The sequence below is a fragment of the Peromyscus eremicus genome, chromosome 7 (assembly GCF_949786415.1).
Source record: "Peromyscus eremicus chromosome 7, PerEre_H2_v1, whole genome shotgun sequence".
Lineage (NCBI taxonomy): Eukaryota > Metazoa > Chordata > Mammalia > Rodentia > Cricetidae > Peromyscus > Peromyscus eremicus.
This window is the reverse complement of record NC_081422.1, coordinates 88,737,897-88,761,298: the sequence shown is the minus strand read 5'-3', so window position 1 is coordinate 88,761,298 and position 23,402 is coordinate 88,737,897. Positions and strand designations below refer to the sequence as shown.

At 38.8% G+C, this 23,402-nt stretch overlaps 1 protein-coding gene across 1 annotated transcript; it reads left to right on the top strand.

Annotated features, from left to right (window-relative positions):
- The first annotated feature begins 592 nt into the window (after positions 1 to 592).
- On the top strand, positions 593 to 20,516 carry Dipk2a (divergent protein kinase domain 2A). The gene is made up of 3 exons (XM_059267071.1): positions 593 to 1,249; positions 13,899 to 14,202; positions 17,726 to 20,516. Exons 1-3 carry the CDS (start codon positions 593 to 595, stop codon positions 18,055 to 18,057), a joined length of 1,293 nt encoding a protein of 430 aa, XP_059123054.1. The 3' UTR covers positions 18,058 to 20,516.
- The last annotated feature ends 2,886 nt before the right edge of the window (positions 20,517 to 23,402 follow it).

Genomic DNA, 23,402 nt, shown 5'->3' with positions numbered 1-23,402 from the left:
CGGGCGCGCCTTCCATCCCTTTCCACCCCCACCCTCGCCTCCCCGCGAGCCCGCGCTGACGCTTCCCAGCGGCGCGCTCGACCCGCCCCCGGCTCCGCCCCTCGCTCCCGGGCGTGCCCGCCCGCGCGTGGGGGGGCCCGCCGCATCCACCCCCTCCTCACACCGTAGCTTCTCGAGTGTGAGGCGTCCGGGCTCCTCACACCCCCGCGCGCGCGCGCCGCTCGCCCGGGACCAGCCGGCGCAGCTCTAGCGTCCCGGGCGGGAGTGCGCGTGCGCGCGGCCGCCGCGGGGGGGGGGGCACCTCTCCCCTCCCCTCCCTCCCCTCCCCTCCCCTCCCCTCCCTCCGCGCCTCTATAACTTGGCGGGCAAGGAGGCGGCGCCCGCGGAGTCGGAGGGCGGGGAGCTCGGAGGAGGGCGCCGGGAGTTGGGGAGACTGTCGACCGGGAAGTCGCCGCGCTCGGCCGGCGCAGCCCGCTCGCGGGCTCCCTCGCTGCCGCCCTCCGTCTGCGCCGCGCGGGCCTCGGCGCCGCCGTGGGGCGGCTCGGGGTGCGCTCGCCCGCCCCGGCCCCGGCCGCTGCCGCGCGCGGGCGGGATGTGGCGCCTGGTGCCCCTGAAGCTGGGCCGCCTGTCCCGTGCACTGAAGCTGGCGGCTCTCGGCAGCCTGTTGGTGCTGATGCTGCTGCACTCGCCGTCGCTGCTCGCCTCCTGGCAGCGCAACGAGCTCGCCGACCGGCGCTTCCTGCAGCTCAATAAGTGCCCGGCGTGCTTTGGCACGAGCTGGTGCCGCCGCTTCCTCAACGGCCAGGTGGGCTTCGAGGCGTGGGGCCGCCTGCGCCTGCTGGACTTCCTCAACGTGAAGAACGTGTACTTCGCGCAGTACGGCGAGCCCCGCGAGGGCGGCCGCCGGCGCGTGGTGCTCAAGCGCCTGGGGTCGCAGCGCGAGCTGGCGCAGCTCGACCAGAGCATCTGCAAGCGGGCCACCGGCCGGCCGCGCTGCGACCTGCTCCAGGCCATGCCCCGCACCGAGTTCGCGCGCCTCAACGGGGACGTGCGCCTGCTCACGCCGGAGGCGGTGGAGGGCTGGTCGGACCTGGTGCACTGCCCCTCGCAGCGCCTGCTCGATCGCCTGGTGCGCCGCTACGCCGAGACCAAGGACTCGGGCAGCTTCCTGCTGCGCAACCTCAAGGACTCCGAGCGCATGCAGCTGCTGCTCACCCTGGCCTTCAACCCCGAGCCGCTGGTGCTACAGGTAGGCGCGGGCCTGGGGCCGTCCCCGCTACCTGGGCGCGGGGCTTTTCAACGCCAGAGGGAGTGCGTCCCCAACTCTCCCCAGATGCCTCCCCGCGAGTTTCCTTCCGCCCTCCTGTTGGTCCCTGTCTGGATGCCAGGTCCAGTGCTGTCGCGAGCCCTTGTACCCTTCCCAGCCTCTTCCGAGTGCTTGGACGTTACGGTCACCCTTCCCTTGCTGTCCTTTCTGGCTAGCCTAACTTTCCTGAGTCTGCCTCTGTTTTATTTCTTAGCTCGTCTCCCTGATAGTCACTCAGCGAGTTCTGGGACCAGGTGGGGACGATGAGATCACAGGGTGGGATGGGTGGTAAGTGAAGGGGGCTAATCCGTGGCTCGTGCTTTGCGTGGAATTAGAAGCTGAGAGATGGGAAAAAGTTAGTGTTGGATTGGGGCTGGGAAGGTTGAAGGCCAAAATGGACATTTGCATCCTGATCTGGTGATCCGCTCTAGTCATATGGTAATCCGGTTAAGGAAGGAATTAAAGTGTTTAGGTTAGAGCTAGGAGCCAGGAGAGGAGGTTCTGCTGGCCTCCAGCCCAACAGACGTATTTGCTCTCCTCTGACTTTATTTTGAAAATAAATGTGCCTTTCAGGATAGAATGGAATCCTTTTGCTGGTGGCTGCAAGAAGAAAAAAGATAAGAGAAAAATCCCGTTTATCTTTGGAGTAATTTGTGTTTCTACACACTCCACCCCCGCCAGCTGAAGTGCTGTGCCCTTGGGCAGTGATTGCAGAGGAGGGGTGTGATCCCTCTTGACTGCAGGAAAAGTTACCAGTTCTGTACGTCAAGTACTAGAGAAAGTGATTTTAAATTAACCACAAGTAATTGATTGTATAGTTCACACCCTTTCTCCGCTAAGAATGTCACTAATGGCTAGAGGGGTTTGGACCTTGTTTTTGTTGTTGATTAAACTATGAATAAGAATGTACTGTATTTACGGCTTTTTTTTTTTTTTAAGTTTTCTACATCCATCTTAGTCGAGAGAAATCAGCCTTGATTAAGTCAGCCACGTAGTCTTAACACGAATATTTGGTAAGATGAAGTTCTAATGTGAGTCTTAGTAAAATTTTAAGGTACCGTTAGGATATAATGTGATGGGTCACTTTTAACGTTCAGATTGTGTGATAAATACTGTTTTATCTCTGATCGATAGTGAACAGTGTGTAAACTCGGTTAAATTTACCTTGGAGAATTATTTTATTCATTAGTTTCCAGACTAGTGAGTCTCTAAAGGTTGAGTCCCTAAGTATAAGTATGATTACTTCCCCCCACGCCTCCCCCCCCCCCCCCAATCTATATTTGTATCAGTAAGGTTGGTCCCTGGACAAAGCTTAGCACTGAAGTTGATAGTCAAATTCTCTGGGGTCCCCAAATTTAGCACTGAACTTAAGGTATTTACAGTTCCTGCATTTAAAATACTGAATGCCTATTGAACAATCTTTATCAGGTTGATTCTGAGTAGAGATACATTAGGAACAACTAATATTAAGATTAGTATCTCAGAAACATTGTGTTTGCTTCTTTATAAACATAGGAGTCTGAACTTGAGAAACTTTGGTATGTAATCTCCACACAGCAAAGCGCCTCTTACAGGAAGCTTTTGTGTCGTGACAGTCTTGGTGTTTTCAGCTTGTTTTGCAGTTGAGACAGTCGAGTGTGCTTGTGTCTTGTGTCCTGACTAACTCTTCCCCGCACTGCTTATTTTCATCTTTGTTGATGACGTGGCATTTTTCTCACTTTATTTGAAACCTAAAGACACAATTGCTCTGGGTGAATGATTTAGGTTACCAAGAGTACGGGGTAAATGTAGTATGTGAGAAAATGTGTACTAGATTGTGGCATCTTTAATTTAGACAGCCCAGCTCCCAGGGGTAATACTAACTGTTACCTACTTGGAAAAGACACATTTTAGAGTTTTTAACAGTGTGATAGTGGCTTTTCTGTTCTTTTTTCTTCCCCTGAGTAGATGGAGTTTGACCTAAGATCCTGGAGTAGCTGCTTCCCTTACAGAAACACTTGATCTTGGGTAGAGAGCTTGAAAGTATGAATGATGTGATTGAGAATTGTTGATGGCATAAATTAATAAGTGGGAAGTAGATCCACATTTGTACTCAAGAATACTTCTTATATAGTAAATCAGATGATGATTTGCATTACTTATTAGCTGTGCAGACGGTACATTTAGAACGTACAGTTTCTATAAAGCCAGCTGTCTTGATAGTTAAGATATTGGTGCTGATAGGAAAGTCACTCACAGCTACTGCTTTACTGGTGTGTACTTTTGCTTCATATAGTTTTAAAAAGTGTTTTTAAGAAGCTAGGGCTTTACAGCTTAAAGACAAATCACCTTTCAATTTTTTTCCAGGAGAGGGAGCCACTTAACGAATTTTTGGAATGCTTGATGACAAACTAGATTTTGCTTATTGTCCAGTTATTTCTGTTGTCCAAAATTTTGGTGGTGGTGGGGGACCTTTTGAGCTTATGTTATCAAACTATTCTTCACAAAAGTAACAATAATAATGCTTATAAGTTAATTACTTAAAAATCTTTGGTTTACAGTACTAGTGAAAAAATGAGAATACAGATTCATTTAACTCATTAGCTCTTCAGATTTTAAGAAACAGTGGGAAATGAAGTGCAAAAGGTGTTGTCTGTAAGATACACACACCTCTGTTAACTGTAGATTGTGCTGTCCCTGTTCCACTGTTCCCGCTGCCTACTGGTCTCACCGGTTAGTCTGGCTTCTAGGAAAGCTGTTCTGCAACAGACTAGACAGTCCCCAGGATCTCAGTCATATCAGAAACCGTTCCCTTTACGTTTTCACCCATTAAGAGGTATATTCTCATGCCTAGCAGGCCCTCGTCCTGTGGAGGGGCAGGAAAGTATTGAGAGGCTGTTTTGTTGGGTTTTGTATGTGTAATAACTATCTTGGATCATTAGAAATGGAAGAAAAACTGGAAGGTGTTCTGCTGGTAACTTTTCTGTTGGTATTTGTGTTTGCTGTCTGTTCTTGAACAGGGGGGAGGTCTGGGTGGGGAGTTTCTGGAGACGCTGAATCTCTGCCACTGTCTGTGACCCACCTAGGAGTCCTGGCAAGTGAAGAAAGCCCTTGGTTGTTTTAGGGGGAAGAGCCAAGAATTTGTTTAATTATATTATATTGGTAGAACTTTATTTGCCTTAAATTTTCTGAATCATGGTTTTAATAGGACTTAATTTTTATAGTATGCAATTATTATTGTTCAAGCTGTGGCTTTTAAGCTTTCCTTTTACTTGTAAAATGCAAAATATATACAGAGCATTTGTGTAGGGCTTGATGCATGGTAAACAGTGAATAAATGCTAGCATCAGGACAGAAAGGTGACTGTAATCACCTAGTGCATTTGGTCAGCTGCCAGAAACATGGTTGGAGTGTGGATCTGACAGAATGTGAACCAAACCTCAGCTATATTGATCTCATCTGTTCTGACAGAGCCAATGGATTTTGGTAGAGAACATTCAGTAGTGTTTTGGCCTTAGCAGCAATCTGTGTTCAGGAGGATGTACTTCCAGGTGCCTTGTTGAAAATAAGTTTTTGAAGTAGACAAAGAGGATAATGATCATTTAGATGAAAATTAGGATAAGTTGACAAGCATTAATTTTTTATATGGTAACTTTCATTTCTCTTAAATGGGTCTGTTGAGTTAGGTCCTTTGATTCTGAGTGTTGGGGGACTCTCAAATTCTTGATCTGAGAAATTCATTTTTCTTTCTTGCTGTTGTTTGTTTTCTAAGTTTAACTAATGGATTTAGCTAATCTCTTCTAAAAGAGGATTGGGAGACTGGGGTACTAGGTCTCTGCTAGGGTGTGTGCTTGAGGCCAGAGCGAATCGTCTTTGAAGCTTTTCTTCCTATCTCTAAATTTTACACACTTGTAATCAGATTTCAAAGTCAAGGCAAAAATCCTCTTAAGGAGCAGAAACTACGGAGCCTTGCATCTTGTTTAGCAGTTTCTAGAATGGATGTTTTCTACTTTGGAGATTTCAAGCAGTAGTCTGTGGAGCCCCCTTCAGTTTCTCCCTCTTGAAGCTGATTTTTTTTTTTTTTTTGGTTTTTCGAGACAGGGTTTCTCTGTGTAGCTTTGCGCCTTTCCTGGAACTCACTTGGTAGCCCAGGCTGGCCTCGAACTCACAGAGATCCGCCTGGCTCTGCCTCCCGAGTGCTGGGATTAAAGGCGTGCGCCACCACCGCCCGGCTGAAGCTGATTTTAATAACTGGATTCCTACATTTAGGCTTCGAAACCCATTAGAGGTTGATGCTGTGTTTTCCTTTTGGTGCTCAGCTCCGTCTTCCAGCTTCAGCCCTCAGTGCTAGGCTTGCAGCTGTGCAGGGCAGAGGGAGCACTTTTTATCAATGTTCCTAAGCTTTTGAATCTCACCTGTGTGCTTATTAAAATTGAGGCTTCATCAATATGTTTAACACTTGACCAAACTTCATGAAACTACAAATAAAAAAAAAAACACACACAAACAATTTGATATACTTCAGGTCCAAAAATGAGGGAAGAATTTATTTATTTAAGTTAGGAAAGCCAGTGAAACAGACATCCTTAAGGAAACATCACTTCATATTATTTCTACTGCATGGGCTTAGTCTGCGATCCTAACATTTGTTGCTGGGAATAGAGATCTTTTTGTCTTTGTTGGTGCTTACTCTGCTTGCTGTGGGTTGGTATTTCTGGTCTTAGGTGGCTGGTTAGTTTTCCCGGTGATTGTCAGCCTGGTTTTTGTTCAACTTTTCTACCTTGTAGCTGCTCTGACCTATGTTACTGTCATTGATTGCTTCTAAGTTTTCACAGAATGCCAACTGTACCTTCATTCCTGTACCTTCCATTCATCATCTGAATAGTAAACTAAAAATGGTCTTGAGAATGTAGAGACTTGGATTTGTTAGATACACAGTGAATTTTAAATGGTTGTGAATTAGCTTAAAGAATGAAAATGATGAGTCTAAGGTGGGGTGGATAGTTATCCATCCTAGTTATAAACCCTGCAAAGTTTTATTTTTGACCATAAACTCTTGATCTTCCTGTCCTACCTCCCAAGTCCTGAGATTACAGGCATGCGTCACCAAGTCTGGCCTTTGGAAAGTTTTAGGAGTTATATATTGAAGTCATTTATCCAATTTATAGGTTACAAAGAGGAGTTATCTATGCAATATTACAGAGCTTGTTAGAATTGCAGTCAAAATAATTGAATTTTGCTTGTTCATTTGGCAAATTGTCTTGTAAGGCATTTGCATTAAAAAGTTAGAGAGACTGCCCTGGGCCACAAGTAGAGCTAGCTTAGTGTTTAGGACACACACACACACACACACACACACACACACACACACACACTTACCAGTTACAATCATTACACCATTATAAGCCCAGAAGTGAAAGTATATACACATCATATGTCTCATTTATGGAGGGATACCTGGGTCTATCATAAAAGTAATATATGCCTTTTTTTCAGGGGAGGGGGCATAGAATACTGAAGGGTGTGGAATTTTGCCAGTACAGAGGTAGATAGTGGGTGGTAGGAAGGTGGGATCTATGTTGAAATTGTGCCCATTTATATTCTGTAATAACATGAAATTATTTGATGACACAGGACAAGTCACTCAAATGCTTCAGGCCCTGAGGTTTAATTAATAAAATGAGGATGTTAGTACTTACCAGACAGGATTGTTTTAAAGATGAAAGGAGATGGGACATTAAATTAATATGTGTAAAATATCTTTAATTTATAAACATAAGTCATTAGATTATATTATTTGCAAGTTTTTAGTTTTCAGACAGCTATAACAGTTAAAAGATTATCTTTAGTATATTATGCTGATATATGTGTCAGATTACATAGTTTTTGCCTTGACAGATATTCATATACCACCTCCCTTCCATATATATGTGTGTGTGTATGTGTGTGTGTGTGTGTGTGTGTGTGTGTGTGTGTGTGTACTTCCTACATAGCTATTACTTCAGGCTCCAGTTTACTGGGAACAGTCATTTAAAGGGGTGGGGGCGCATGTTAGACATTTCTTCCATATGAGGTAAGTGGAGTAGAATAACTATCATAAATACAAAATAAATCATTTATTTTTCTTGGTAAATCATTAATTATAACTTTATTCAGTATACTGACGTTGATGAACGATATAAAAGAGAACTTACATCTGAGTTCCTGTGGCATTGCTGAGTACTGCCAGCAACTGTTCTATACACCCTTGGCTCACAGCAAGGATGACGGATCAGGATGCAGTTTGTACAGCTTCTGCTTTCTGGATCATTATGTTTGGGTAGTACACAAGAGCAAGATAATTTTAAATTTTACGATGAAGAAGAGGACAAGGAAGATCTCTGGTGATAAGAAATCAGGGCCTCAAGTGGGATCTTGTGTGGGAGTGGGGTACCCATTCGGGATGAGCTCAGAATTTATTTTCAAAGCAGCGGAGAATGAGAAGTAGTTTTAGAGAATGCATTTAAGGAAGAAGAGAGGGACAGTAACTTCTAAGATGTGCTGTTGGGTTAAGATGGGAAGGAAGGGAAGTGAGTAATCTCTGCGTCCATTATTAGACTCCATTGTAAGAAAGCACAGAGAAGAAATGGGCGGGGGAATTTGTTTCATCTTAAATTTAAGACAACCAGAATCCTAATCTCCATAAACTGGCACCAGACATTTATTTAATGGTGGGAGGAGACACTACTGTTGACAGATGTTTTACTGTCCTTAAGAAGGCCTGTGCTTTGGAACCAAGGAAGTCAGTACTGTGTTAATGAAAGTAAGATCACATTCTTAGGTTACTGGATGGTAAAGAAACTTGTTGTTCTTATTTCTTCTATTGTTTTTTTTTAAACTGGGAGCAAATGTTTTCATGTAGCATTTGTACTTACACATTCAAGTTAGAAATGTGGGGAATAGTTGCTGTTTGTGCAGTAGGTAAGAAAGGATCTGTTGAGATTAGTTGCACAAAGCTTTGCCAAGTGAGTTTTGGGGGTAGATTTCTTTTTACAAGATGACTTATTTCTATTTAATTTAGATAGGTTTTTGTTGTTAATATATTTGACATTGGTTTCCAGTTTTGCGTACAGCCATTTGACATGCTGTCCAGTGAATAAAACCACCTTGCTATTTTCAAAGCATTGGTTGGTGTTGGAATTTGAGGGTGGGTGGAAAATGGCATTCAGAAAATGATTTCATAATAAATGAGATATATCTTGAGACTTAAAATATCTTGAGTTTGTTAGGTGTCTGCTGTGTTTGTGGTAGATTTTTGGCCACTCTTTCCAAATATAAATTAAGAAGCTAAGATCTTAGAGAAACTCTAGCAAAAATTAGGTAACTATTGAATCATCTAGTAACTTTACTGTACCCCTCTAGACAGTTCAGAAAACTGTGAACATTAGTCTGTCACCAGCACAGCCCAGCTGACTAATTTGTATAAACAGCTGTTACAACATGCATTGCCACACTGGGATTTCATTCAGATTTGTGTTTTTTAAATAATTTTAAGATTGAAATTAAACCTTTACACATTTCTGTGCTATTTATAACATTTGCTTTCTTAAAATGTTCTTAAGTTTGAATCTTGTTTATTTTTTGTGTAGAAATGCTTGTTAATACAAAAACTGATGGACCTTTAGATTGTATATTTTAATGGTTGGTAGGCTTTTTGAAGTTAGTTTATATTAGGAATTCCCTCTTTAAAAAAAATTAATCCTAAATGGTAGCACCATTTCTTATGTGTTTATTTGATGTTTCTTGTGAACTGCAGTTATCTATCTTCCAATAGAATGCTATGAGCTCCTGAGTGATTATACAAATTGTATTATTCTATGAAAAGATTTAGGTCAATTAAAATTTATTATATGAAACGAATTTTGGTTACATAGGAGAAAAAGACAGTAGAACACAAGTCTTTATAAGTTGACCTTATTTTAATCTGTGGTTTTGTTTTGTTTTTTTTTTTCTTTTTTCTTTTCTTTCTTTCTTTTTTTTTTGGGGGGGGTGTTTCGAGGCAGGGTTTCTCCATGTAGTTTTGGTGCCTGTCCTGGATCTCGCTCTGTAGACCAGGCTGGCCTCAAACTCATAGAGATCTGCCTGGCTCTGCTTCCTGAGTGCTGGGAGCGCTGCCCGGCTTATTTTAATCTGTTAGTCTCAGGTCATTTATAGCAAAATAGTAAGTCATTTGAGAGCTCTGTTTTCTTCCTCTGTAAAACTGGAATGATATTTGTTCTGTTGTCTTCAGTCAAGCAGTCCAAGTTTAGCAAACTTTCTAAAGAACTGCTTCCCCAAATCCACATATTCGTCATGAAATGTGCTTATTTTCCTGACATGTTCTAAGACATCTATGAATGACACCTTCTAATCGTGGCCAAGAACCACTCAATCCAATCCCTTCCTTCTAGAACCTTTTAGTTCATAATGGGCTATAAAAGTTTGTTAATAAATTTTCTAAAATACATGGTATTTTGAATATGTATAACACATCCATAAATACTAATATTACAAGACTTTAAAAATTGGTGACATGTACAAAACAAATTCCAAATGCTTCATTAACCTGTTACTACCAAAGTACAAAACAAATTCATTGTATTTTAATGTTCACTAGAAAGAAAGTGGGATTCAAATATGTTAAGTTGGTTATGTGAATTCTAAATCTAAAGTCCAAGGGTATTAAAAAAAAGCCAGGCCAGCTATAGTTCTTTTTGCAATCGCCAAGATAGATTCAAGGCATATTGCTACCCATTTTCAACCCAGTATTCCATGGTTTAAGAATTTTCTCAGATTTTATAAAGGTAACTTCATATGCTATTAACACATAATGGCATTCCACAAGCACATATTATGATACAAAATAACTTCAGATTATTTCCATTACATGATCTCTATTTAGGCCAAGCCCAAGTGTGCTATTAGACTGACTATAGGTGTGGTAAGTACATCCCAGGCTTATGTTAAACATAGGAAACTGTGTTCTTAGTGAAAAGAATTGCCCATGAAGCTGTAGCAAATGATTGAGAGAAGTAGCTTGACTGTTGGAGTCTGGAGTGGGAGGAGGAAGGATTATGTTCAGGTATTGAGAGGTAGAGGTTGAGGTGGACGCTTGAGTCTACCTTTATCGTTTCAAACCCATTGTTAATGCTGTAGCGTAGAATTAGTGTAGAAATTTTGTTGAAGACTGTATGTTACAGAAAGTGTAATACCTCTGAATTTTCTTGTCTTTTTCCACAATCTTGGCATATAAGTTGTATATGAGCTCCATGAGCTTTTTTGTTGTTGTGTTTTTGTTTTATTTGTATAGTGGAAGATGACCTTAGTAAATTTCTGGCTTTTAGACAGCGTCAGTGTGTCCATTGTTGTTATTGACATCACTTGAATTTTATGGTAGTCAAATAGCTTATGGTTTTATTGCCCAAGAATAAACAAAATGCCTAAACATGATAATTTGTATTGCATTTCAAGATCAAAATACTTTATTTTTCAAGTTAATAGAAGGCATTTATAATGTTTAGATCTTAGCAGTTAACCGTGCTTCAATGCTTAGATTAGTTCTTTCAATTAAGCTCTGTCTGTCTCTGTGGATCTCAATCTTTTCCAGGACCTTACATAATGTACAAGTGTTCTATTACAGCACTTCATGCTACATAAAAGTAATTTCTATGTTTACATTAATGTTATATAGTTGGCTTTGTGCGGCCACTAACTTAATTTTTGAAACACACTAACGGAAAAGCAAACATGCAGATTTACAGCTGTTTTGTACCTTTTTGTGGTCTTTATTTTTATAACATCGGTCTCTATGTTTTATACATGCATTAATACCTTACCAACATTTAGAAACAGTTGAGAGCCCCTCCTAGATCTGCAGTTGATACTGCTCTAAGTCTGAAGTTCCTTTCCTTTGCTTGAGAAGCATTTTCATGTTTTTTTTCAGTTGTAAATAATTCAATAAAATAATTGCATATTTCAGATTAAGTGAAATACTCTCATTCTAGACAATTTGAATATATGGTTTTCAAATTTTTGGTTTAAGTCAGGAAATGTAGGCCTCCATAGTAAGCTTCTTAATCTAGGTTACTGTGCTGTATACCCATAGGAGTTTGCTAATCAGAAGAAAAAAAAAACTCATTTTTTACATTACTTTATATTTAACAAATCCAAGTTCTAATAAATTAAAAATGTCTCTCAAATTCTGCTTGGTGATGGTATTTTGCTTGTAAGCCAGAATTGTTTTAAATGGAATTATACAAATATTTTGGCTTCCAACCCTGAGCCTTTTTTCTTTGTACCGCAATGTGTTTAATAAAAATTAGTTCTCATTAATGAAGAGTATTTTGACTATACAATGAAAAAAATACTGTCTTATGAGCAAATGGTGTAACTTCACTGATTAAAGTTCTTCCAAAAGATTAGGTAGCAAACTACATGAAAGAATTGTGGTGCTCTTCTTAAAATGAGGCATAAGATTTCAGTTAAAGATTGTCAGAAATCACTATGCTAATACAAAAGTTGTTCAGTGTGACATTTGTTCATATATTTTACCCTCCCCTATGAGGGGCACGGGTAATGAAGTGTACATTTGACTGTTGTTTGCCAGTTGGAAAGGCTCCAAAAACAAGGAGGCATTTGTACATGTGCAGATGTTGGCTGGGATCCCTTTTCTCTTGTTGTCAAAGACCATTTTATTTTCACAAAGATATGCTTGTGTCTGTTCTACAATATGGCGTGTGAATAATACAGTGTATGGAGGTAGTTTTGTTTTACTTTTTACATGACAAAATAATGTAATTCCACATTCTTACATAATTTTTAGTGTTCCATTTTCATGTCAAGATCTTTATGCATTCACACTTCTGAGAAATAGCTAAGTCTGTTGTAGTCCTTTGTCTAACAAAATGTCAAGGTTATGGGGTATTTTAAATTGTGAGCAAAGTTGAAATAGTGTGTGGTTTGTGAACAATTTTGCACTAAAATTTCACGTGAGCAATTGGTCACTTTTTCTCAGTGCCCAAAATAAAAATAAAAATAAAAACCAAAACATTGTTAAGGATTAAAAACATGTTTAACTCTAATTTCTAAGGGCTAAGTAGTTGTTGACTGTTCAAAGTGAATCCATTAACTTACTATATTTAAGATCCACCGGTATCTTTTCATGTAATTAATATTTTTGTCATAAAATATTTAAATTTAAAAGTAAAAGTTGTATATGCAAAATATGATTGCTGTCTATTTATAGACCTGAAAGGGGCATAACTGAGAACTGGGAATTACAGGTGAAGTTTCATTCTAAAGATGTTTCTTGTTCTAGCATAAGGATTTTAAAGTACAGATAGTCTGTTTGGACAATTAAAGATTTAGGCAAAATTATCATCACTTTTTTTTTTTTTGAACAAGGAGGGCCACATCTCTGACTCTTTAAACGTACGTACATTATTCAGGTTTCAGTAATAGAAATGGGCTGCTGCATTTTCTCTGGGATGCTGTAAGGTTGTAGTTACTGTCTCCTGGCTCACCTTCACTCTCCTTTAGTACTGGTGTGAGTATAATCTCATAATTTTTTTTTCCAGGTAAGAAGTACAAGAATGACACAAACCTGACCTAGTAGTAATTCTACATGTGAAACTTATAAAAACGCTTAGCATGTTTTTTTTTTTTTTCCCCCTCCACTAGTCATTTCTGTAGTGGCACATTTTAGCAGTAGAAAGTATCTTCAAGGGGACTGGGAGTGTTGCTCAGTGGTAGAGTGTCTGGCATGCACAGGGCCCTGAGCTAGATTCCCACCCAGAATGGGATCATGGGCAGATCTAGTTGATAATTAAGTTGAAAATGACTTATTTATGGTTATAAAGGCATTACTTTTGATTTGGAGCTAGAATCTTCTCAGTAGTTAAAAAGCCCATTAGAAAATCTCACTAATGTGAAAAAGTAATTTTGAGGCTGGGGCAAGGGGGGAAGGGAAACAAGATTAATACAAGACCATAGATGCTTAGGATGGAGGTTGTGTTAACCAAGATCAGTTTATTCTTTCCCATCTTGGCTATTGTTAAAAGTCCAAGAATCCTTCCCAACATTCTCTTGACTGCTTCTGAATTGGTTAAGCCTCTAGGACTGTACAAACTTTAGTAACTAACACTATACAATTTGTTCAATGTCTGGTCTTCTAAAATAAAGGCCTGTGGCTAAACAGAGCCTCCATAGTTCACCCTTATTGCCCAATAGCACAGTGCCTAGTCAGGTAAATAATTATACTGGTTAGTGTATTTTTCAAGACTGTTCAGAAACCGTTGATTGCTTTTATGTATAGAATAAAAAGATACAGAAAAATATAAATGTTTTTAGAGTTGGTAATAAAGACAGTGTTTCTTGCCTTATATTCCAAGATACTGAAAAGTAATACTTGTCACAGATTTCAAATAAAAAATTTTCCACACTTTTTTTTGGGGTCCATAGTAATGGTATGAGTTTGGAGGGAAAATGAAGCTTATACTGAGAGCTGTACCTAGTAGGAATCTACTGAGAGCATCTGGGGAGAGGCTAAGGTAACTTCATCAGACTGTCTTATAATATTAAGATAATTCTCTTGTAGAGTTTTCCATCTGATGAAGGTTGGCCATTTGCAAAATATCTTGGAGCTTGTGGAAGAATGGTTGCTGTAAATTATGTTGGAGAAGAACTGTGGAGTTACTTTAATGCACCATGGGAGAAAAGAGTTGACCTTGCTTGGCAGTTAATGGAAATAGCAGAGCAGCTTACAAACAATGACTTTGAATTTGCACTCTACCTCCTGGACGTCAGCTTTGACAATTTTGCAGTTGGTCCTCGAGATGGGAAGGTAATCATTGTGGATGCTGAAAACGTTTTAGTTGCTGACAAAAGACTAATTAGACAAAGTAAGTATTTAATTTTCAAATTTGTCTTTTGTACATTTCTATGTTTAAATGTTATATTCATAATAAAAACTTAAGTTTCTTCTTAAGATGACAACCTTGTGTCTTTTTAAAAATTTTTGTATAACCAGGATCAACAAATATTTGTTATACTTCTAATTAAATTTTCTCCATATTTAGTAAAATCCCATGTTTAAATGAATACACGCTCCTCTCCCCACCCTCTTGTGGAGTCTGTGGAGGTATGTGTACATGTATGCACATCGTTTGCATACTGTGTTCTATACATACATACAGCTTCTTAAACTGGGTCACGACCTCAAAGGGATTGCATAACCAAATGTAGGGGTTGTGAAAAAAATGTAGCAATAGTCAAAGGATTTTAAGTTGTGCAAGAAGCAAAAATTAATTCAAAATCAAGTACATAATGAATCTGAGATATTTATACCAGAGAGTGCTTGTGTTGTATCATGTAACTTCACTGCAGCCTCGATTCTGAACAGTGTGTGTGCTGTGCAAAGCACAGGACATAATATCATTCCACACAGTGCCAGTCTTTGCTACCTAGAATACCTTGTTGCATACTGGAGACTATTGTGTCTTATGAATTGCAAACAATTCATATAAAATATAGAAATGTTGGACTACAGAAAACTTGCTGTTTTCCTACAGTTGTTCCTTGGCATATAAATATCAAATTAGTATATTTTTATATTGTATTATGTTAGAATATTTGATATTAAAAATGTTTGAATTGCTGGCTTAAGTTTTCATTAAAAAAATCAGTTTTGGTTTGGGATTAGGAGAGATTGCTAGCAGTTTCTGAAATGACTCAAAACATAATTCTGCCATTTTCTAGTGTGTATTTATACACAGTGGCATTCCCAGTATTGACTGTTATTACAAATTCAAAATATCCATCAGCTCTGGAAAAATATTGAAATGCTATGTGCTCTGCAATATTAGATACAATATTAGATACTCAACTGAGAGCTAATTTTTACATTAAAAATAAACACATTCATCTCATTAATAGGAAATTTTTCTTTCTTTAATAAATGGTGCAACTGTAATAATTGTTTTAGAATAATTTCTTATGTTTTTTTTTTAATCAGTAAATGTTTGGTTTCTATTCCTATACATTCAGAGTTGTATAAACATTTCTTGAGCAAAAGGAAGTTATGTATGGAAAAAGTTGCAAGGCCTTGTTTAATGCAAAAGGAAGTTTATGCTATTACAGCTCATCAAAGTGTCAGCTTTAGTGGAGGCTTCATTTCTCTGCAGGGCCTTACAGGAATGTTGTGTTTTTTTCTTTTCTGGGGTTCTCATAGTGATGGTTTTGTCTTATTTTTAACTTGGATGGTGTCTAGCACTGCAGATCTGGTTTCAGTCTAATGTTATGATTATAATATCTCAGTCCATTTGTTTGTGAGCTCTCTGTGTAATTGGTAGGTAATATATAGGAAATGTTTTGAAATTCAAATACCATAGTAATTTCAACATGTGAAGGGTAAATAAAGCCTATATTCTAGAAGTAATTTGACTAGAAAAAGAAATGTTAGGGAAGTCATGCTCTCACCTGAATCCTAACACTCAAGCAGGTAGCTTAGTAGCATCACAAGATTGAGGCCAGCTTAGAGTACATACTGAGTTAGAGGCCATCCTGGGCTACAGTGAGATCTTATCTTAACCAAAAAAACCCAAGAATTGTTGGAGAATCTTAACTTTCTTAGCTTACCTCAACTCCTGACATAAGGGATATGAATAACTTTAGGTTACCTTCAGAATTGCCAAGTTGTGCTACCTGGCCCCTGTGGCTGACCTGTATCTTCTGTGATCATTACAGTCCTGCTTAGCGCTTTCTTTTTTAACCCCCTGTTCAGATTCTGTACTCACCAAGCTCTTTTCTGATGATCTCTTAGTCATGGATCCTTCCACAGGGAGTGAATACCCTACTGAAGGGTCCTGCTCCCCTCTTCCTCTTCATATAGTTGTGACTATTGTAGGATTGTATGTCATGCTGTCTGTTTTTAAAAGTTGTAGTCTGCAGGGCGGTGGTGGTGCACACCTTTAATCCCAGCACTTAGGAGGCAGAGGCAGGTGGATCTCTGTAAATTCAAGGCCAGCCTGGTCTACAGAGTGAGGTCCGGGACAGCCAGGGATACATGGAGAAACCCTGTCTCAAAAAACCAAAAAAAAAGTTATATCCTGCTTTCTCCTAGCTAATGACAACAGCTTTCCCTGGCTTAAGTGGTTCTGACGACCTCTTAGTGTTCTGGTAGAATCCAAATTTCTTACAGGGCACAGTCTGTGTGACTTGGTCCTGCTATGCTTCATTTTAGTATCTGTCCATTATCCTTGATGGCTCAGTAATAATAAATAGCCTTTTGTTTCTCTAGATGAATCTTTTGCTTTTGGGCTTTCCTGAGTGCAGTTTCTTTGCATAAGGAGCCTCATCTCTGTTTTTGCACACACTAGTTACTTGCTCTTTAAGCCTTGACTTCACCAAGCATATGCTTGCTTTTGTGTTTTCATGTACGTGTTAGTCTTCTGAATTTAAACCCAGGAGTTCAAATCTAGTTCCATTCACATAAATGACAGGCGCACCTGAATGCCTTACAGCTATTTTATATTATAAAATATTTACACCATTATGCTACGATTACCTATCCTGCCATCCAGGTAGAACCTTGAACTTTGCTCACTAAGTCTTAATTTTTGTCTCAAATATTTATTAGATTTGGCTTTTCTTTCTGGACTTTCTTTAGTTGTTGTGGTAACTTGTTAAAGTTACATTTATTTGTGTGTTTGTGGGTGTATATATGTGAGTGTGGGCATGCCATGGTGTATGTGTGGAGACAGAGGACAACTTGTGAGAATCTCTTGTCTCCTTCCATCATATGGGTCATCAGGCTTACCTTTATCTGCTCAGCCATCTCACAGGCCTGCTATGATCATCCTTGTCCCTCCTGTCTGTAGAAAGTTACCTTTCTGAGCAGCATATGATCATGCAAGTTACAGCTTGTTTATTTTAGCTTCACTTATATCTGTTTCCTGGTACCTGTCTCACATTCTAGCTACAGTTCTGTTCCCTCAGCCAGGTGGACCAGTGTTCCTATGTTCATCCCTTTGCAGATACTGTACTGTGGGCTGCAATGCTGTTTTCTCTCATTTCTTGATTTGTTGTTTTTATAGTTCTTATGTAGCCTTCTGATGCTCCAGGCAGAAATATAGATCTCTCCAGTCTTGTAGCATTAGGTGATGCTTTATGATCTTTTTTATGTTAGAGAAAATCCTAGATGAACCTGAAAAATGGTGGGGGCCTTGTTTGATCCTTCTATCTGAGATGTGAACAAATGACATTTTGTGAATTAATATGTAAATTTTATGAATTAATATATTAATTAAATTTGCCAAATAGTTTATGTATAAAAGTATACAATAAATGTATGGTAATAGGATGTTCTATTTAGAGAACAGTAAGAAGTTGATTTTCAAATAAACTTTTCTGATTTTTCTTTCACAGATAAGCCTGAGAACTGGGACGTATGGTATGAAAGCAAGTTTGACGACTGTGACAAGGAGGCTTGCTTATCATTTTCAAAAGAAATTCTTTGTGCTCGTGTCACTGTGGACCACAATTACTATGCTGTTTGTCAGAACCTCTTGTCTAGACATGCCACCTGGCGTGGCACTTCTGGAGGACTCCTTCATGATCCACCAAGTGAAATTGCCAAAGATGGCCGACTGGAGGCCTTGCTGGATGAGTGTGCCAACCCCAAGAAGCGCTATGGCCGATTCCAGGCTGCAAAAGAACTACGTGGATATCTAGCACAATTAAGTCACAATGCGAGGTAGTAGATGGTGATCTTTTCTTTTCCTTTGCTGAATAGCACTGGCAAAACTAAACCACCAAAAAACTGCCTAGAACAAAACAAAATGTGGAAGTATTACATCAGAGGATGATGAACTTGTTCTGATAGATCTTACATTAACATCCATCAAAATAAGACATTACTGTACATCAAAGTTCACACGATGCTTCTGAGAGTCTGTTCTTCACTTTGGAGACTTGAGATACCATTGACTGCTTTCCCCCTTCCATACCTGAGTGGATTAATGATATTGTTACACTATTGGAAAGGAGTCTGATAGTTACATGGCTTGTGTATCAAAGGGTACTTGGTACTTAGTTTGCATTTCTATCATGATTTTGTGAATCTCTTGCATTTACTTTGAATGTCAAGTTAGATCGGCCTGTTTTATAGGCCACCTTTTCCTTCTGATGTGTAAAACTATTTTCCTTTTTTTTTTTTAAGTTTTACACACCCAGGTTACTATAGGTGTTTGCTTAAATTTTAATATAAGTAGTTTTCATTCAGTGCTATGCGATACATACTTTACTGTTAGAGCAGGACTCCCAGCTTTACTATTTTTACAGAGATCTTAGTATTTCGTTATGTAAATAATTTACCTCCCTTCAACCTTCTGTGCTTCATTGCATGATATCATTTCAGGTTATTTAAGAGTTTAATCCCTCAATGCCAGTAATTATAAGTATACACTGAACATGACGTTCAACATATGCTACAAAATGTCACTGCGTCCTTTGCGAAAAGGCTTTAAGAAGAATACACTAGCAGTCTACACTTTGATAACATTGAAGAAACAATAAAATTCAATGTTTTTAAATGCTAACTAGTCCAAGATAGTAATGCATATGCCAAAGAAATATTAGACACATTCCATGTTTAGAACTGAAAATAGAATTGGTCAATTCTTAGCCCACTTCAGTATTTTAGCTGTCACTTTTAAATTAAGATCTACCTGTTCCTATAATGTTGACAGTTGAGCTACTGCTTTAAGAAAATATATAACTTAAAGATCTTGTACCATTTTATTAATTGGTAGGTTTCACAAAATGAACACAGTAATCATTGTTAGAATTTAATTAGGCATCAGAACCTTTTACTTATTGATATAGTCATAATTTTTACTGTAAAGCTTGTCTGCCCACTGTGACCTTCTTTACCCAGTTGCTAAATATCAGAACATCAAATTTAAATATATGAGTAGAAAGATTAACAAATAATGTGTAAAATTTTTGTCTATTTAAAAACTGTTCTATGTAAAAGTTGACTCTCAATAGCACAGGCAATATTTTTCTGTTTAAAGTTGTTGCATTGGTTTGCAGTAGAGTTTGGGGTAGTATGCGGTAGTGGGTTCTGGATTGACTTACTGAAATCAGAAAGTGATTAAAACATGCACAACCAAAGCCAAGCTTGTCCTTTTCATTAATTCAGCAACTATTTATTGATCATCCACTCTGTACTAGGTGCATTCGTAGCTGCTATACACCCATCTGAACATGACGTGGTCAAATAACTTATCAAATATATTACCATAAGTACTTCTTAAGTTGATTCATTATTTAGGGTGACACTTTTCATGTTATTTGATTATTGTGATGGAAATTCTCTTTCTACCATCTTAAATTAGTTTCTTATCCCAAAGTGAAGGAAGACGGCAATAAAGTTAATCCAAGTTTAAAAATGGGAAGGCCAAGGGTAAGAGATCTCCATTATAAACAGATCGCATTGTATTACTTCTTATACATCAGTATATTGCATAGCTCTCAATGAAACATTCAAGATTTTGCTAATCTAACTTTTTAATCTAACTTCGAAAAATTTTTGAGAGTAAGAAAAATCATCAACACTCCTTTGCTTCTTCCTTAGAGCTACACTAAAATAATACAATTTCAAAACAACACCATTATATTTTCTACATATTCATAGCATGGAGGCTAGAACTCACAGGAGCTGTCTGTGGGTCCACAGCTTCCTACTTTTGGTGAGTGACTGTGGTTGTGATTACAGAGCAGGAAGTGAAGAAGCACTCTGGGGAGTGATGGCTACTTCAGGTATAACCACCATGAGAGATTATGTGGAATTTCTTTTCTCTTTGGAGAAGGCTGAGAAGATAGTACAAGAATTAGGAATTTTAAATTACAGGGAAAAAATATGTATGTGAAAAGCAATAAATATTTTGTTCTCTTTGCTATCAAGATGTTCACATTCAGATATTTATTATACAGCAGCAATTTATATTTTTAATCATTGCCCATTAATAGACGCGGTAAAATATTTTTGAATCAAACATTTGGGGTTTGTATGTGCATTTAAATTGTCTTTTGTACTGTACGTTACTGTTTAATTTGAATATTTTATCAGAACTGTCTCCCTGTGCCTTTATAAAATATAAAGTTGTCTCTGCAACTTTTAATGATCTTAATAAAGAATACTTTAAGAACCATACTTTGCAAACTCTGTCTTCAACTATTCAAGTTTTTCTTGAATAAGAAAAAGTTATTCCTGTCCCCACACATGCACTTTTGTTACAGTCTTTGGAAATTTTCTTGATTGGGTGTAAGCCGAGCTCAAAATGTATGTTTTCTTTTTCTGTAATAGTGACCCTTTAAAACCTACTACTAAGAACTGGAAAAAAAGAAGCTTAGGAATTTTCAAATGTCCACAAGAGAATTATATAATATTCATAGCTAGTATACTCCTCCTTCCAAAGTTATCAACATTACCAAACTTCTTTCATCTTCATCAAAATCTGCTTCCCCCAGCTCATTTTGAAGCAAATTTAGCTGTGCTGTTTTATTCAGGAGTACACATTAAGTGTGTTATCTTCCAACAAAGCCACAGTGTAATCAATCAAAAATGAACAGTAATGCCTCAGTGTTGCCAAAGCAGAAAGTTTTTTTTTTAAAAAAACAAAACAAAACAAAACAAAAAAAACCTTCTACTACAAGAATTCTGAATCACAGGCTGAATAGATGGAGCAACTTCACGACCAAGAGAGATGGTAACCAAAGTGGATTGAGACATATTCAATATGCAAATCTTGATACTGAAAACAGCAGCCCAAGTCAGCACCAAATCAATTATGCCACATTTGAGAGGATATTGAAGAGTTACTGGGAAAACTGGTGAATAGAATAAAAAGAAGCCTCCTGCTTTATCTCTGGAAAAATCAAATGACACCAGGAAATTTTTGCAGAACACCTAGGATTCCAATTGATAAATGCACTGTTAGCATAAGGTTGCAATTCCTGATGCATTAGCAAGTCTAAATAGTGGTCATACTGAAGCTATTGAAAGTTGACAGGGAGGATATTCATGGATCAGGATGGCAATTGGACCTGCAGTCCGTCCGACCTTACGATGACAGGTCTGATAAGACTCAGTGGCAAGTACCCAGTGACACCTGTGAAATGTCTTACCAGAAAACAACCAGTAATGTGGAATCTGGCGACACCCCTAATCTGTCCATTAATAGAAAGTATAACAGGAAACTAATAAAAGAATAGAATTGGGTATAGGCAAAATTCAGATTCTGAGGTTTTCTATATAGTAAATGACACAGTTTTCTTCAGTAAGCTGTAGGGGAAAGCAGCAGCATTAAGAGAGGTAAAGGAAATGCAAATATCCATCTCTGCAGTTTGAGAAAAATCTGCTTTCTTTAAAAATTGGAAGTTTAAACAACAGAATGACCCGGGTAACCTCATCAACTTCACGTTTCCACTTGAACACGTTGAAGAGCCCTGAAATAGCCATTATGCTAATTTATGCTAAGCAAGCTATAAATTACTACTATATAGTATTAACTCTTAAGTCCAAGATTTGAACAAGAATATTTTCCTTATGTAAGATTAGTTACCCATAGTTAATAGATAGGAGGAGAAGAGCTGGGCCCAATTTTCTCACTGACCTGTGTTTGGCCTGAACATTTTTTTCCTATTTTTCCATGGTCTGCTACTTTTAAGGACTAGATGCGTATGGTGGAATGCAAGCTCACATTGTAAAAGGACAAGTCATGCATTTTCCCAATTATAAATTTGGGGAAGGAGAAATTTATGAGAACAAGCAAGAGGTAGAAGAATCCAAACAAACAAAGTAACAAAGACTGGGAAAGGTAAAGGGAGAAGAGGATAGAAAATAAGAGAATGGTCAGTTCTGAGAGAAATGGTAGGGCTTTGTTCCCTTTGACCTTAAAACTTGAGACCTCAAATTTCTAGGTAGATAGATGCCCCAGCATCCATTTACTAGAAGTCTATCTCTAGGAGGCTGCCTTAGAATTATTTTCCTTTCCTGTGTTGCAGCTATAGGCCATACCTTGACCCCTGAGGACAAACAGTATAGACTCAAAGTCTGTTTTTTTGAGAACACATCAGTACAGATGCTACACAGCTAATTAGTCTTGGGTTTGGGTTATTTTGCTTTGTGCTCTTCTCGAACAGAACGAGGAACAAACCAGTGGCAACTGCAATATCCCTAAGAACGTGCCAATTTTTCCTTGTATCCAAGGATATTGGCTATTAGTTGTGGTTTCTTGTAGCATCCCTTCACCCATATTTTTAGGGTTATTTTTATTTTCAAGTTGTATTTTATATTTAGGAGTGTTTTGCGCGCGCACGTGTGTGTGTGTGTGTGTGTGTGTGTGTGTGTGTGTGTGTGTGTGTACCCTGTGCATGCCAGAAAAGCAGGTTGGAGTCCCTGGAACTGGAGTTACAGGTAGTTGTGAGCCATTATGTGAGTACTGAGACCTGAACCTGGGTCCTCTGCAGGAGCAGCATGTGCTCTTAGCTACTGAGGTGTCTCTAGTCCTACTCAAGAATTTTCAAGCTATCATAACTGTGATTATACTCGGTGTCCTATGGATTTGGGTTATCCTTCCATTTTGGAAGAATGACTTAGTAATCCTGGATGGATAGTGAGTGAATAGTCATGAAAACATCTGCCCCCAATTGTTTATTTCCTGAGATTTGCCTTATAATGTGTGTTTCCCGTTGTCTCAGTAACCATCCTTGAAGGATATCTTTTAGAGTTTTAAACGGTGCTAATATTTTTTTAGTAGTGCAGCAGGTTTGGGTATTGCTTTGATTTCCCTATTATTACAAGGAAACATTGTGGTCCTTGTGTGATTTTTTTTTTTTTAATTTTTTTTTTCGGGCAAATTATTTTCAAATAGTTTGATAAGTAGTATAAACTAAAGATCAGAAGTGGCAGGCAGTTTTGTCTTAAGAAAGTAGAGACATCAATGTTGTAATTAAGATGTAATTAAGTTTTGTGGGTAGTTTTTATCTTTCTCTAACACTAATAGTTTTTATTGAAAAATCCTTGATAGTCAGGAGT

What these genes read in the sequence shown, in the direction of transcription:
- Dipk2a (XM_059267071.1), top strand. Translation starts at nt 593, where the DNA reads ATGTGGCGCCTGGTGCCCCTGAAGCTGGGCCGCCTGTCCCGTGCACTG. An exon ending in CCGAGCCGCTGGTGCTACAG is followed by an intron (nt 1,250 to 13,898) that starts GTAGGCGCGGGC and finishes ATTCTCTTGTAG; the next exon opens with AGTTTTCCATCTGATGAAGG. An exon ending in CAAAAGACTAATTAGACAAA is followed by an intron (nt 14,203 to 17,725) that starts GTAAGTATTTAA and finishes TTTCTTTCACAG; the next exon opens with ATAAGCCTGAGAACTGGGAC.